This window comes from Carettochelys insculpta, chromosome 3, assembly GCF_033958435.1.
Source record: "Carettochelys insculpta isolate YL-2023 chromosome 3, ASM3395843v1, whole genome shotgun sequence".
Taxonomy (NCBI): Eukaryota; Metazoa; Chordata; order Testudines; family Carettochelyidae; genus Carettochelys; species Carettochelys insculpta.
In genome coordinates, this window is record NC_134139.1 from 22,335,919 (window position 1) to 22,349,103 (window position 13,185).

A 13,185-nucleotide genomic window follows, 5' to 3' on the forward strand; every position below is an offset into this window, starting at 1 on the left:
CAGATGAAGAAAAAAAGTCACACTCCTGGCTATTGCTTTCTGCTTGACCATCCAAAAAGCAAGTTTTATGGAATAATTTCCTACAAAAAATTATTTGGGTGGTTAAGGGAAAGCTCTACATAGGCAACAGTAGCACAGTTATCCCCTAGGAGTTCTTCTGCCATGGATGGAAAGGAAGAGGAGGAAAACGGTTGTGTGACTTTGACTAGGTCTACTCTTTCAGCTGTGGAAGGAAACACACCCATGCACACTTTGAGTGAGCTAGCATGCTGAAAACAGAGGACAGACTCAGAGGCAGGAAGGACTAGCCACCTTGAGTACCTATACCTATGGTCTCAGATGGGTACATACTCAGGGCAACTACCCCACCCCGCAGCCACAGACACTATTTTCAGTGAGCAAGTTAAGTCAGAGCTAGTGGGAATATGTCTCCTGAGCTCAAAGTTGAACCTGCAGTTTAAACTGGGGGCATACCCTGAGGCCTTGTCTAAATTCTAATGCTTTGTCGATACAGCTAAACTTGCAGAGCATCCACTAGAGATACAGCCTAAGTTCTTCTATCAGCATAGTACCACCATCCATCCCCAAACAGTACTAGCTACACATAGCCCATTTCCACACTAGCACGGAAAATCAATCTGCTCAGAGTCTCTCTTCCATGGTTTTGTTTCACGCATGCATGAAACGGCACTTTATGGGGTCAATGTCAACCCTGGGACTCCTTGCAAATGGTAAGGATTAAGGAAGGTCCATGGGAGAAACACTCCCATCAACCTACTTCCATGAGGACAGCCTTAGGAGTCACCTGCTGATAAGTCTATTTTAGCTACGCAGTTGGCGTAGCTAAAATTGTCTCTCAGAGGTTGACTGCTATGTCTAGTGTAGACATAGCCAGACAGATCTTGTCTGCACAGTTGGGTCTACACTGAGGCTTTTGATGACAGAACTATGTTGACTGGGGTGAAGGAAATGATTTTTATACCCCTCACTGACAAAGCCATGCTGAAAAAACTTTGTAGTGAAGACCTGGTCTGGCACATATGGGTCCTGGGTTCAGTGTCCGGTCTGCTGAAAGACACCCTGAATGACCTTAGATAAATCCATGTAATTACCCTGGAATGTCCCCTTGAAGATCCCAACCTAATCCTTCTGTGTCTCAGTCCCCATCCTTAAATGGAGGACTACTTTGTTACTTCACAAGGGTACTGCTAAGATAAATCTACTCACTTGGGTGACAAGTATCAGAGGGGTAGCCGTGTTAGTCTGGATCTGTAACAGCAACGAAGGGTCCTGTGGCACCTTATAGACTAACAGAAAAGTTTTGAGCATGAGCTTTTGTGAGCACAGACTCACTTCATCAGATGCTGGTCTTGGAAATCTGTAGGGCCAGGTATAAATAAGCCAGAACAAGGGTTGGGATAACAAGGTTAGCTCACTCAGCAAGGGTGAGGCTTACTACCAGCAGTTGATCTGCAGGTGTGAACACCAAGGGAGGGGAAGCTGCTTTTGTATTTGCTGCGAATGGCTGGCTAAATACAAAAGCAGCTTCCCCTCCCTTGGTGTTCACACCTGCAGATCAACTGCTGGTTGTAAGCCTCGCCCTTGCTGACTGAGCTAACCTTGTTATCCCCACCCTTGCTCTGGCTTATTTATACCTGGCTCTGCAGATTTCCAAGACCAGCATCTGATGAAGTGAGTCTGTGCTCACGAAAGCTCACGCTCAAAACTTTTCTGTTAGTCTATAAGGTGCCACAGGACCCTTCGTTGCTGTTCACTTGGGTGAGAAGCCCAGATTATATGGTGATGGGGGCAAGATAAGCAGATAGAAAGGAATGTTCTTCCCACTCTCTGACTAGAAATGCAACCCATTAGTAGTGCTCCATGGAATTATGCATTTCTGGATATTCCATTTTATTTGCTTGTTAAATTACACTGCCGAAATTCTGGGTCCGATTCATCCCTATGTAATTCCAGGTTCCTGGCACAAACCCATTAGTAAAATTACATACTGAACCAATCCACTGGTAAAATCAAGCCTTCTTTTTGCTAATACACTTAGGCTATATCTATCCTAGTGTGCTTACAGCAGCACAACTGAACCAATGCAAATGCACAGCTGTAAGACTGTTCATGCACTTGCTCTATGCTGATGGGAGAGTGCTCTCCCACTGACATCATAAAATCTCCTCAAGGAGAGGCAGTAGCAGCTCTCCAGCTGACAGCACTGTTCACACTACCAGTTATTCTGGTAAAGCATATGTTGCTCATGGGTATAATTTTGCTGCACAAATGAGCGACACAAGTTTTGTGAACAGTGGCAAGGTACCCCTGTGTCCTGCCAGGATCCCACGCCTCTCCCTTTGGTTGGAAGGTTTAGGCTGCACCCACCTGTCTGTCCATCCGGGCTGGTTGGTCAGTCCCTTACTACCTAGCCACAGTCAGGGCTTTCAGCCTCACCAGGGGAGGGGAGCCCAGGCACTCTTCTGTGGAGCTATTCCCTCCCCCACCACCCTTGCAAACGTTCCCATCTCTTTATCTGTCTTATCACTTCTTGTCTCACTCTCCACAGCTTCCCTACCTCATTCATCTCCTCTCTCACCTGTCCCCAACTTCCCTGACTGGGACAGCTTTTTAAATGCCCTGCCAGCACACCCACTGTGCCAATCAGCTCTCCCTCCTTGATTAACGGCAGTCCCTCCCTGCTTCTTCCACCTGGGCATTTAATCAGCTCTTTCCCTTCTCCTCCTAGCAGAGGCTGAGGCAAAAGCTGCCTTTCCCCCTTACCCTGTTACAGCACCTAAGCAGTAATGCGGACGTCCTAAAGCTGCCAAAAATGCCAATGCACTATCAGATGAAGTTATGATGGGATTAAACTCTGAAGTTCTCATGATGAGATTGTATAGGGAAAGGGAAAGTTTATTTGGAATACTGAAAAGACCTATAGATGATGCATGTGCAGTTTGTTAGAAGTCACCATACCTGATTAATAGCAGGCTGCTTCCTCCCTTCCCAAGCAATATCATCAACTTGACTTGTAGAAGACACTCACTCTAGAACTGATGGGCAGGCAACTCAGCATCTAACCTTACTGTGCATGGAAACTTCTGAGGCAAAAATGCCCAGCTGCCAAAAGGCCTCATTTTGATTTTGCGGCAGGCAAAGTGTACAGAAAGGTCTACATGCAGAACATCAGCTTAATCGACCAAGAGACATGCTGTGCCCTTGGTAACTCGCAACAGAATTGGGTGCAGTGTTCCCTGTAAGCTTGCACTTGTGAGGACACGTTGGAGAGATTCAAATGCCATCCAGCTGATTAGCAGAGCTCCCACAGCTAGTTGTTTTTGTTTCTACTGGTGGTGCACCTTTGCACATGCCTCAGTGCACATAGCATTTATTCTGCACATGGATGGAAAAATTACAGGCAACATTGGCTGTGTGAACATATTGAGGAACAGAATTAACCCCCTCTCTAACAAATAAAACTACGACTACTGCCCTAACAATTAAAAACTGTATTTCACTCACTAGGCCACACACATCGCCACCGATAACTGGGTACATTCTGACTGCTCATGTACGCAGCCAGCGCATACAGACTTTGGGCTCAGCCCTATGTAAGGGATGGCATGTAGGCACACTGCCTTGGGAGCAGCATCTGAAAGACTCTGACTCAAAGAGATGTCTCTGAGACACAATTCCTCCAAAACTCTTTTGGAGCAGGGTGAGCTTTATAGTGCCTTTGCACACTACCAGATTCCACTTACTCCATCCCTCGACCCCAGGTCTGGTGCGAAATGGGGAGTAGGATGCTTCTTGCGCCTCTCCTGCTAGAGCAGAATATCTGGCATGCAGTTCTTGCTCCCCCCCCCCCACCAGGTGTCTATGTAGGTCCTGCACAATGGTGCAGGGGGCTGAATGGAGGATTTTATATCCCTGGTGGGCTAGTGTGAAGTTAAAAGACAAATGACTCCGTGGAACAGGGGAACCTCACATGTCTGAAGGCAGAATCTGGAGATATACACTTTCAACGGGATTTTGCTACAGCAAATCTGTGGAAGAAACATCTCTCCCATCACCATGATTTTGTGTAGTGCACATCACCATAAAGCGTATAGGAAGCCAACTAGCCAGTAAAAACTCAAATTAATAGCAGTTACTAAGTCTGCCCCTACTCCACACACTTTAAAGCATTTCAAAAGGTAGAGAAGCATTTTACAAATGAGGAATCTGAGGCCTACAGGAGCTGTAAGGTCACACACAAGTCAGGGACAGAATTAGAATGGAAATGAGAACACTTGAGTCACTGTCTGTAAAGACACCATTGTCTAAACAAGCTTCTCTTCTTCCTTTCAATCTAACCTAAAAACTGTAACTGAAGACCCATCTCCAAGAGAAATTAACCTGCAGCAGTTAAATGAAGCTGATCTCTTTCGAACGTAGCCTCCCTTTTAGCAACAAAAAAGAATCTTCTAATTTTTATAGTTGAGGCAGTGGAAAGGTTACTTCAAATAATTTGCAACGCTTTCACTTTAGACAAAAGTACCAGTTTCAGTGTAAGATTAAACAGGAAGGTGGATATAAATGGAGGATGAAGGAATCAAGGGTTTCTTCAAGCAAATATAATTGGGTGAATAGTAACAGAGAAGACATGCTAGCCTATATACTATCAAAACAAAAAAGCAGTCAAGTAGCGCTTTAAAGACTAGCAAAATAATTTATTAGGTGAGCTTTCATGGGACAGACCCACTTCTTCAGACCATAGCCATACTAGAACAGACTCAAAATTTGAGGCACAGAGAACCAAAAACAGCAGTCAAGGTTATTAAAATCAGTTACCCTTTTTGGTTCTCTGTGCCTTAAATATTGAGTCTGTTCTGGTATGGCTATGGTCTGAAGTAGTGGGTCTGTCTCACGAAAGCTCACCTAATAAATTATTTTGTTAGTCTTTAAAGCGCTACTTGACCGCTTTTTTGTTTTGATAATTGTGTGACTGTGTCTGGCTTATCGCAGTGGGTTTATCGAGTGCTAATCAAACAAACTAGTAGGTTTCCATTCAGTGCACGTTCTTCAGTTTGAGACGCTAGGCTGATAGCTTGGTGTTATTTTTTGAAGTCCTCTTCCTTGAAATATCTACTGTAGAGACTTCTGTTGTTTTGCACCTCATAAAAATGTCTGAAAGTTCCCTCTTAGAGAGAGAACTGTGTTTATTCTGTGACGGTAGTAAGCTTTAGTATAGAATAGCCTGAGCAGCAGAGGAGGTGTGGCAGTGAGGGGGTAGTGCAGAAGAGGTGGTCTCAGAGTGCAGCTAGGGTACGAAAGTAAGAGGAGTTGGAGTGTGAGGTGGAGGGGGAAGGGGTCTTAGACGTGTGACTGGCAGATGGGCTGATAAGGGAAGTTGTGGAGAGTGTGACGGGGGTGTGTGGGAGGGGAACATGACGGTCGTGTGTGGGCGAGTTTAAGAATGTGACATGTGCGGGCGGGAGTGGGCGTTGTGGAGAGAGTGACTACTGTGAAATGATTGAGGGATCATCTGTGAGAGAAGACATGAAGGACTGGGGCGGTGGCGGGGAGTCAAGAGAGGCAGAACAAAGGGGAAACTGGGGAGGACTCGGAAGCTGAATTTAGTAATAGTGGAAGGAAGTGGTTCTTAAGCCTGATCAACTTCTTACCAGGCTAAGCCATTACAAGTGAATGGGGGCTCTTAGCAGCATGCATTTGCCAAATTCTAGGGTTGGGTTGGGGGGAACCCATGCATATGTCATAGCCCAGCAGCCAAGAGTGTGCAACACTCTGGGTTTCTCTCACTGGACTCTGTCAGTGTTGGGGTTCGGGGATTGGCATCTCTCTAGCTAACAGTGCCAATCCTCTGGGAAACTGTGCTGAGAAAGCTTTTTTCCCCAAATCCTTCATCATACATACAGGGTTTATCTTCATTGCAAAGTTATAACTTGATTGTTGTCCAGTTGTGATAATTAGGCCTTGTCAGCTTAAATGCAAAACGTGGAAGTTCCTAAAATGCCATAATAACCAATCAATGAGGATGCAAAGGTGCATGGACAAAGGTGCAAAACAAAGAAAAACTGAACTAATCCAAACAAGATTTGCTAATATAACTCAAAATCAGTGTTAAACCTGTGTCTGCTAAATCAACAGTAGCACAGACCAGTAATCTGTCAGAAATCAGACCTAACTGGTGAACAAAATACAGTAATGAGTTAAGATATTGTAGCCACCACTTATTTTTAATGAAAATTCTGAGTGACACAAAGGTTTTGTCACTTCACAACAAAATTCCTTTAATGTTAATAATATCCTGAAAGTCTCAGTAATTTTGAAACATGACAGATTTTTTTTTTTTAAAAAAGCTTAAAGTTAGGCATTTAAATCCATAATTACACACCAAATTTGGGATTTTTCAAGAGCATTTAAATTTTTTTTGACTCATGGAAAGTTCAATGGATGAGAAAGTGGTAATAGCTACAAATACAGAACAGGTTACTTGTTTATCAGTTTTGTGTTTCTGTTTGTCCTGTTTATGTAGGGAGGATATTAAAGAGGCCACAGGTGTGCTTTTAGAACACAGGATGGTCATTTTAATATGTGAAAATTCTTAATATAAAGTCTGTATGTGACTATATTAATTTTTCTACCAGAGGAAATTAATCAAAGCAAGAAGTATACTCTAGCAATTTACAATGAGAAAATGGAAAGAAAAATGAAACATATAAATATGAACATGTAATTTCAATTTCTGTAACACTTTTATTGTTAAATAATGCATTTTTCATCACCCTGTTTCAAACTGTCTGAGCCTGATGAATGCACCTTCTAAATATTGTTCATGTGGATGAAGTTGTGAGGGATCCCGTTAGAAGTCCTTATTGCCATCTATTTGAGCCAGTAAAGATGTTAGATTTGTGAGATTACAAAAGGCCATGGGAATGGATTCTGATATCAAACACATCCTTGTGCTTTTACTATGGGATCAAGCAGCAAGCAAGTAACCCATTAAACCCAAATAACTTCTGAAAACAGCAGTAGAAAAACAAAGACATTATTAGGAAACTTGGTCGAGGTATACTCTTCAAATTTGCCACACACGGTTATTTTTCAAGGAGTCCTGGAATAACTGATTTTAACATCTTCCTTGTCATATTAGCCTTCCACAGTTCAGCTATAGAGCCTTTCATAAATACGATGTGTCAATAGGAGAGTGCTAGTACAGGTTGAACCTCTCTAGTCCAGCACTCTCTCATCCAGCAACATCCGTAATCTGGCATAATTTTAGTTAGCTGGACATCCACTTATCATGGGTGTGGCCGAGTTTCCTGTGGTCCCGTATGTTTGTTTACAACTACCAGTCCTGGATCTCAGTGTTCAGTGCTGTTCTTTAGTTGTAATTTACTCCTGAATGCCTTTTAAGAGCCCAGTAAGCAATGAAAGCGTTGGTAATGATGCTAAACAAAATTACCTCCCGCGGCTGGCAGAGTTTTATAGCCTCACTCATGGGACACGTGGAGGATCTCTTGAGGACATTTTCTCCTGCAGCCCAATGCCCTCAATCTATGACCTTTGCCTTTGCTATCTGGCAAAGGAGACCAGGATGCAGGGCCATCCTGAGGGGGACAAAGGGGCAGGACACCACCACCCCAGAGCTGCAGGCCTGAGGCTCTGGGCAACCTTTCCCTGCCTGTCCCTTCCACACTCCCACCCTGCACCCTCCCTGACCAGCTAGATCAGGGATTATCTGGGGCCAGAGGTGTGTGGTGGATGGCAGCAATAGCCAGATTTTTTTTTTTTTTTTTGGGGGGGGGGGGGGGGGGCTCCACCTCAACCTGCCTCCCCCTTCCCCACACTCACCAAGCAGCACTCCACCATGCTCTTCTGGCCTGCTGAGCCCCACTTTTTTACAGGCAGCTGGGAACAGAGGCCTCCTAGCTGCCTGCAGAAAAGTGGGACTCAGCAGGCTGGAAGGCTGTGGCAGAGCAAAGTGGAGCAGGCTCCTGCTTGCTCTGTGTGGTGAATGTTGGGCAGGATGGAGGGGTGCTGTCACCAATTGTCCCCATCGCTCACTCCCAACCCCACATAATTCTGCCCCCTCCTGTCCACAGGATGGTTGTGGCAGCCATCGCGAGGCCCCTAAACACACAGGGCCTGGGGTTGCCATCCCACCTTGTCCTATGGATAGGATGGCTCTGCCAGGATGTTTCTGCTAGCAATCTACTGAATGGGATCATCACAGGATGAGACTGAGGAAGGAGGACAAAAATAAAGAAGCTAAAAGGAAAGAGATTTTACAATACATCTCCACTGAAAGTGCAAAGGCATTACAATAGAAAGGGCTTGCAAATTTAATTGGTGTCCAAGTTCTTTAACATGCATTTCAAACTGTTTATTAAAAGCTACTCACCACTAAATGGATTGATCTTCCTTGCAATTCGTGAATAGATTGATTCTTTCAGGTCTCTCTTTTTAACACACTGAATGCCCAAATTCTGAAAACTAGAGCACATGTAACAAAGTAATTAAACACTACAAAGACTGTGTTGCTTTATCACTGAGAGATATTCAAAAGCTGAATTTTAATCCACTCTATAAAGAACCAAACTGTATGTCTTGTTAACAAACTGCACAGGAAATAAAGAAGGCAATACCACCAATAATAATAATAATAATAACCTTCTTATCAAAGGTGGTTTTATCTTTCCAAAATAAGGGTAATGACAAAAAGAAAGAATTCTTACATGAAATTAAAAACAGGAAAACATTTTTTTCATACTAAAAGAGTTATCACTGGAATTCTAATATAGTAAATGAGCGATGCTAAAATATACAGAAGACCCAGAATCTCAACTGGTGTAAACTGGCATAGCTCCCTTGACCTCCGTGGAGCTACTTCAATTTACATTGACTCAGGATCTGGCCCAGTTTCACACTACAAAATGCAAATCTGCAACAGTATTTTGAAATTAATTTCTATAAAGTTAGTTTGAAATCTCATCTAGTTATGGAAAAATTTAAAGAACTACAGTTCCTCTTCATTTGCATATGACTACAACAAGTCAGCAAAGAAGGTGGGGGGAGTCCCCATAATTTGATTATTTCCCACATGGAAAAACCATGACGACATCATCAAAGCAGGGTGGAGAAGTAGGAAGTAAAAATCTAAACATGCTGTAATGTCACTAGAACACAGGAGGTCAGCTGTGCCACCAAGTTCTGCTCCAGAAGCACAGGTAATTCCCTCCCTTTGACACCCCACAAAAATTCATTACTTCAGTCATTCCCAGAAACTTCCTGAGACACTTCCTGATCATGCAGTGCCATTTGTCTCCCTCAGTGATGGGCCAGTATTGCCCTATTGCTAGCAAGGCCATCCTGCCCCCAATAAGTTCCTTAGTCCCATCCTTCTACTGCTGAATCCTTCCCTTTCTACAGAGATCCAGTCCTCTCTTTCCTTGTCCTTCTCCCCTTCCCCCAGCTACACTAAAGCAGGACTCAGCAACCTTTATCACCACGTGGCACACTTCAGCACTCGTTACAATTTCATGGCAGACCCCATATACATAAAACCCAATCCTCCCCTCGCTCTAACCCAATCCCCCTCCCCTCCTCCAGAGCCAGGCACTTCCTGCTCCCCACACTAATCCAATCCCTCACCCACTTCCCCAGAGCCAGACACCCCCCAGCCCCTGCACTCTAACCCATTCCCCCACCACTCCCTCAGAGCCAGCCATCCCCAGCTCACCAGAGCCTCTGCCCCATGCACTTCTCCCACCAAGCAACGGGGTATGTGCACAGAGCGGTGGACGGCACTCCCAGCACACAGCTCTGAGGCACATTAGCCTCCACTTCGCAGCACACCCACCATCTGCCGAGCACACCACTAAAGGACTGATATAGGTCTCGTTTTGAACAGAATTCTGATTTTAAAAATGCAATGCCATCTCATGATTAGGTCACTCTGGATCGCATTTCAGTTTGTCAACTCTGGCCCTTCCCTTGACCGAGACTCCCTCTTTAAACCCGCCCCCATGCGTGCATCTGACAAAGCAGGTCTTTGTCCACGAAAGCGTATGCTCTAAAATGTCTGTTAGTCTATAAGGTGCCACAGGACTTCTTGCTGTTTGTGAAGACACAGTCCAACTCGGCTACCTCTCTGATATATGAAACCCAATATAGCATACTAGGGCAGTAAAAATCTTGACACGAAGATAGTCACATGGACACCAATACAGTCACTCTTGGACAAATCCTGTCCCTGCCTTGATGGCTGCAGAAGGTCCCCACCAGAGTGGATGATGTATGGGGTAACAGTTCACACTTTGGATCCTGGCTTATTAGCTTTGTTTTCTCATCACCCTCCTGACTCTGCAGAGTGTAGTTTGTAAATATTTTGTTTTCTTCAAGAGCAATCATCAATTTCAACACTACAGACCATAATGAGTGAACTGACACAGCTACAAGTTCTTCTCCAGAGAAACAACCAAAGTCCATACCTTCTAGAGTATGTTCTACTCTGACCTGACACAGCACAGATGTTTACCAGCAACACTCTTGCATACAGTAGAGATGTTCATAACACCTTAATGAGCCACAATAGCACCATTAAACTGAAGCTATGCCTACATACATCAGCGCTGAATATGGCTAAGCACTGACTCCTTTCTGCTAGGATTCTTCCACAGCATCCTAGAAGGCACAGATCTTAGCCCACTACTCTTTCACCTATTGTCTCTCCTTCAATCATCTTACTTCTATCTTTATCCCTAGCTAGCCTGTTTACAATAACAATCAATGGTATGTATCTTTCCACCAATTCAAGCCAAGATTTTCACAAGTGACTGGTTATTTTGGAGGTAGTTTAACAAGGCCTGTTTTCAGATAGGGGCTGAGTAATTTTCTGGAAAAGTCCTGATTTTCAAAAGTCTCAGGGCCTTAATGTCCATGCTGAACAGATAGGGCCTCAGTGTTTAGTCTTCTCTCCCAAATCTTATGCACACAACAATATATTTTAGAATGATGAGATAACTTTGCTGGGATCCTCTAATCCAGTGTCCCACAAGCATCTGGCCTACTTAATTTAGGTACAGACCTGCATGACATTTAGTATTGTAAGTGTTCATTTAAAAAAGGCAAGGTAAGTTTCTTGGCCTTGTGGTTGCAAAGATAACCTTCCAAATTGTTAATCAATGCAGAGTTCTCTTCTTACACCTACAGAAAGCCTGAAACAGTTATTTTGAAAGATGTCAACTCTCCTAAACACTATTAATTTTTGTGGAGCGATGATTTTAATGATGACAAATTAAATGTTATCACCTATTTCATGGCTGATCATTTTCGTGTACTGAGTGGGACAGGGATGGGAGTTAAGCCCACAAAAGGTGGCCCTCTGGAACTGCCAAACAGTGAATGTAGAGGAAAGAAAAGAAAAACAAAAGTAAGAGAGAGAAATAGGCAGGAGGATGGAAAAGGTCCAAGGTATTAAACAAATAACACGTTCCAAAGGCAAAAAAACAGTTCTGTTCAGAAATATTCTGAAGGGTGCCAGGGATTAGATCTCGCTCTCAGGGATGGGATAGTCCACAGAGGCGAAAGAACTCAAGCTCTGGCAAGGACATCATTTCAAATGTCCTTTCAGTCTGGTGCTGGTATTTTAACAAAAAGTTGTCCCTGAGAGCTTCTCCAGTACATCAGTGACATACTTAGTCTAAAACTTAACACAAGAGTTCTACTTACGACAGGACTCTGCGATCTCGTCCGAATTCTGCTTCATAGTAGCCATCCCTACAGTCTTTTCCAACCAGGTCGTGAGGGTGTGGCTTGTAGGGCTCATTCTTTGTTACTAATGTAATCCTGACTTTCACTTTACCATCAAAGTTGAGAACCTGCAAAAATAAAAGGAGTAATATGGCTAAATTTTAATTCATGTCTGTCTAAAAAATTGCATCATTTTGGATAGTGGACAAGTGTTACTGACAAGGTCCTATGTATAAGTGGGAATACAGTGTGTCTTAATTGTTGCACTAGAAATGAAAACCCAACAATTTTCTCCTGAAAATTCAGAGGCTATGTTTCATCCAATCATCATTCATTTCATACTGAAAGCCAGAGATGGAACAATTACACTACATTTTTATTTGTATTTCAGCCATTTGTATGGCAAAATATAGATACAAAACATATCTAGAAAGTATTATGCCTGTAGCTGGAAAAATAAACCTCATCTTTAGCCAGCCTGGCTAAATGACAAGCGGTTTGTAGTTAAGAAATTCATTGGTCAATGTCAAACTATTAATTTCTTTTACATTTTAATTCTTTCTACTCCATGCTGTTGCGAAATCATCTCTCTAATCTCAACAAAGAGAACTCTCCATAGGCCTGAATTAATGCTCTGCTAAATCAGGGGAAGTATGTGTGCTGGGTCAACAGACTGCAGATCAAGCTCCAGGAGCTAAGCACATCCTGTGCAGAGGGCCAAATATGCTGTGGAAACTTCATGCAGGCATTCTACGGCTAGGTCTGCACTACAGCAATCTGTCGCAAAAAGTTACTGTCAGAAGAGCTCTTCTGGTAAAACTTCTGTCAACAGATCACATCCACACACAAAAGTGGATTGAAAGAACAATCCACTCTGTCAACAGAGAGCAGCCAGACTGCTCAGCCTCTCTCTTGATAGAACAGCCAACCAGTAGCTCAGCAAACAGGGCTGCCCAGTGAATCAGAAGCTCCATCTGTCAAAAGAGGGCCCCCCATAGCATATACACGGCTTATTTTTTTTTGACAGTTTCTGTTGACAAAGGCATTATTCCTCATCATGGAGCTGCAGAATGCTGTCAGCGGAAGGGATGAGTTTTGTCGACAGACTGTCAGCAAAATGCATTTTGTGTGTAGATGCTCTGAGTTTTGTCAACAGAAAAGCTCACTAGTGCAGATGTAGCCTATGTGGGGTGTCTTTTGCCCTCACATTACAAGGTATATTACAATGCCTGATTTTCATTACAAATACATCCAATTCTTCTTTCAGGGCCACACAAAGACTCCCACTGAAGAGCAAGGTTGAGATGCTGCTAAAATGGAGGGGAAGTTGTTTGTTATTGCAGTGGGAGTTGGATCAGTTCTAGTAGTTGATCCAAAAATGGTTCTCTCTCCTACAGAGGTGATTCCTCTCTGCTGAAGAAACAG

At 43.6% G+C, this 13,185-nt stretch overlaps 1 protein-coding gene across 2 annotated transcripts in view; it reads right to left on the minus strand.

The window, feature by feature from the left end:
* REL (REL proto-oncogene, NF-kB subunit) overlaps positions 1-13,185 on the minus strand; it is a 45,639-nt gene that overhangs the window by 22,155 nt on the left and 10,299 nt on the right. For both annotated transcript variants that reach the window (XM_074989471.1, XM_074989470.1), the window contains exons 3-4: positions 11,740-11,888; positions 8,411-8,502 (exon numbers count right to left, since the gene is read on the minus strand). In XM_074989471.1, coding sequence (XP_074845572.1) covers positions 8,411-8,502; positions 11,740-11,888 — 241 coding nt within the window. The remainder of the gene's footprint in view (positions 1-8,410; positions 8,503-11,739; positions 11,889-13,185) is intronic.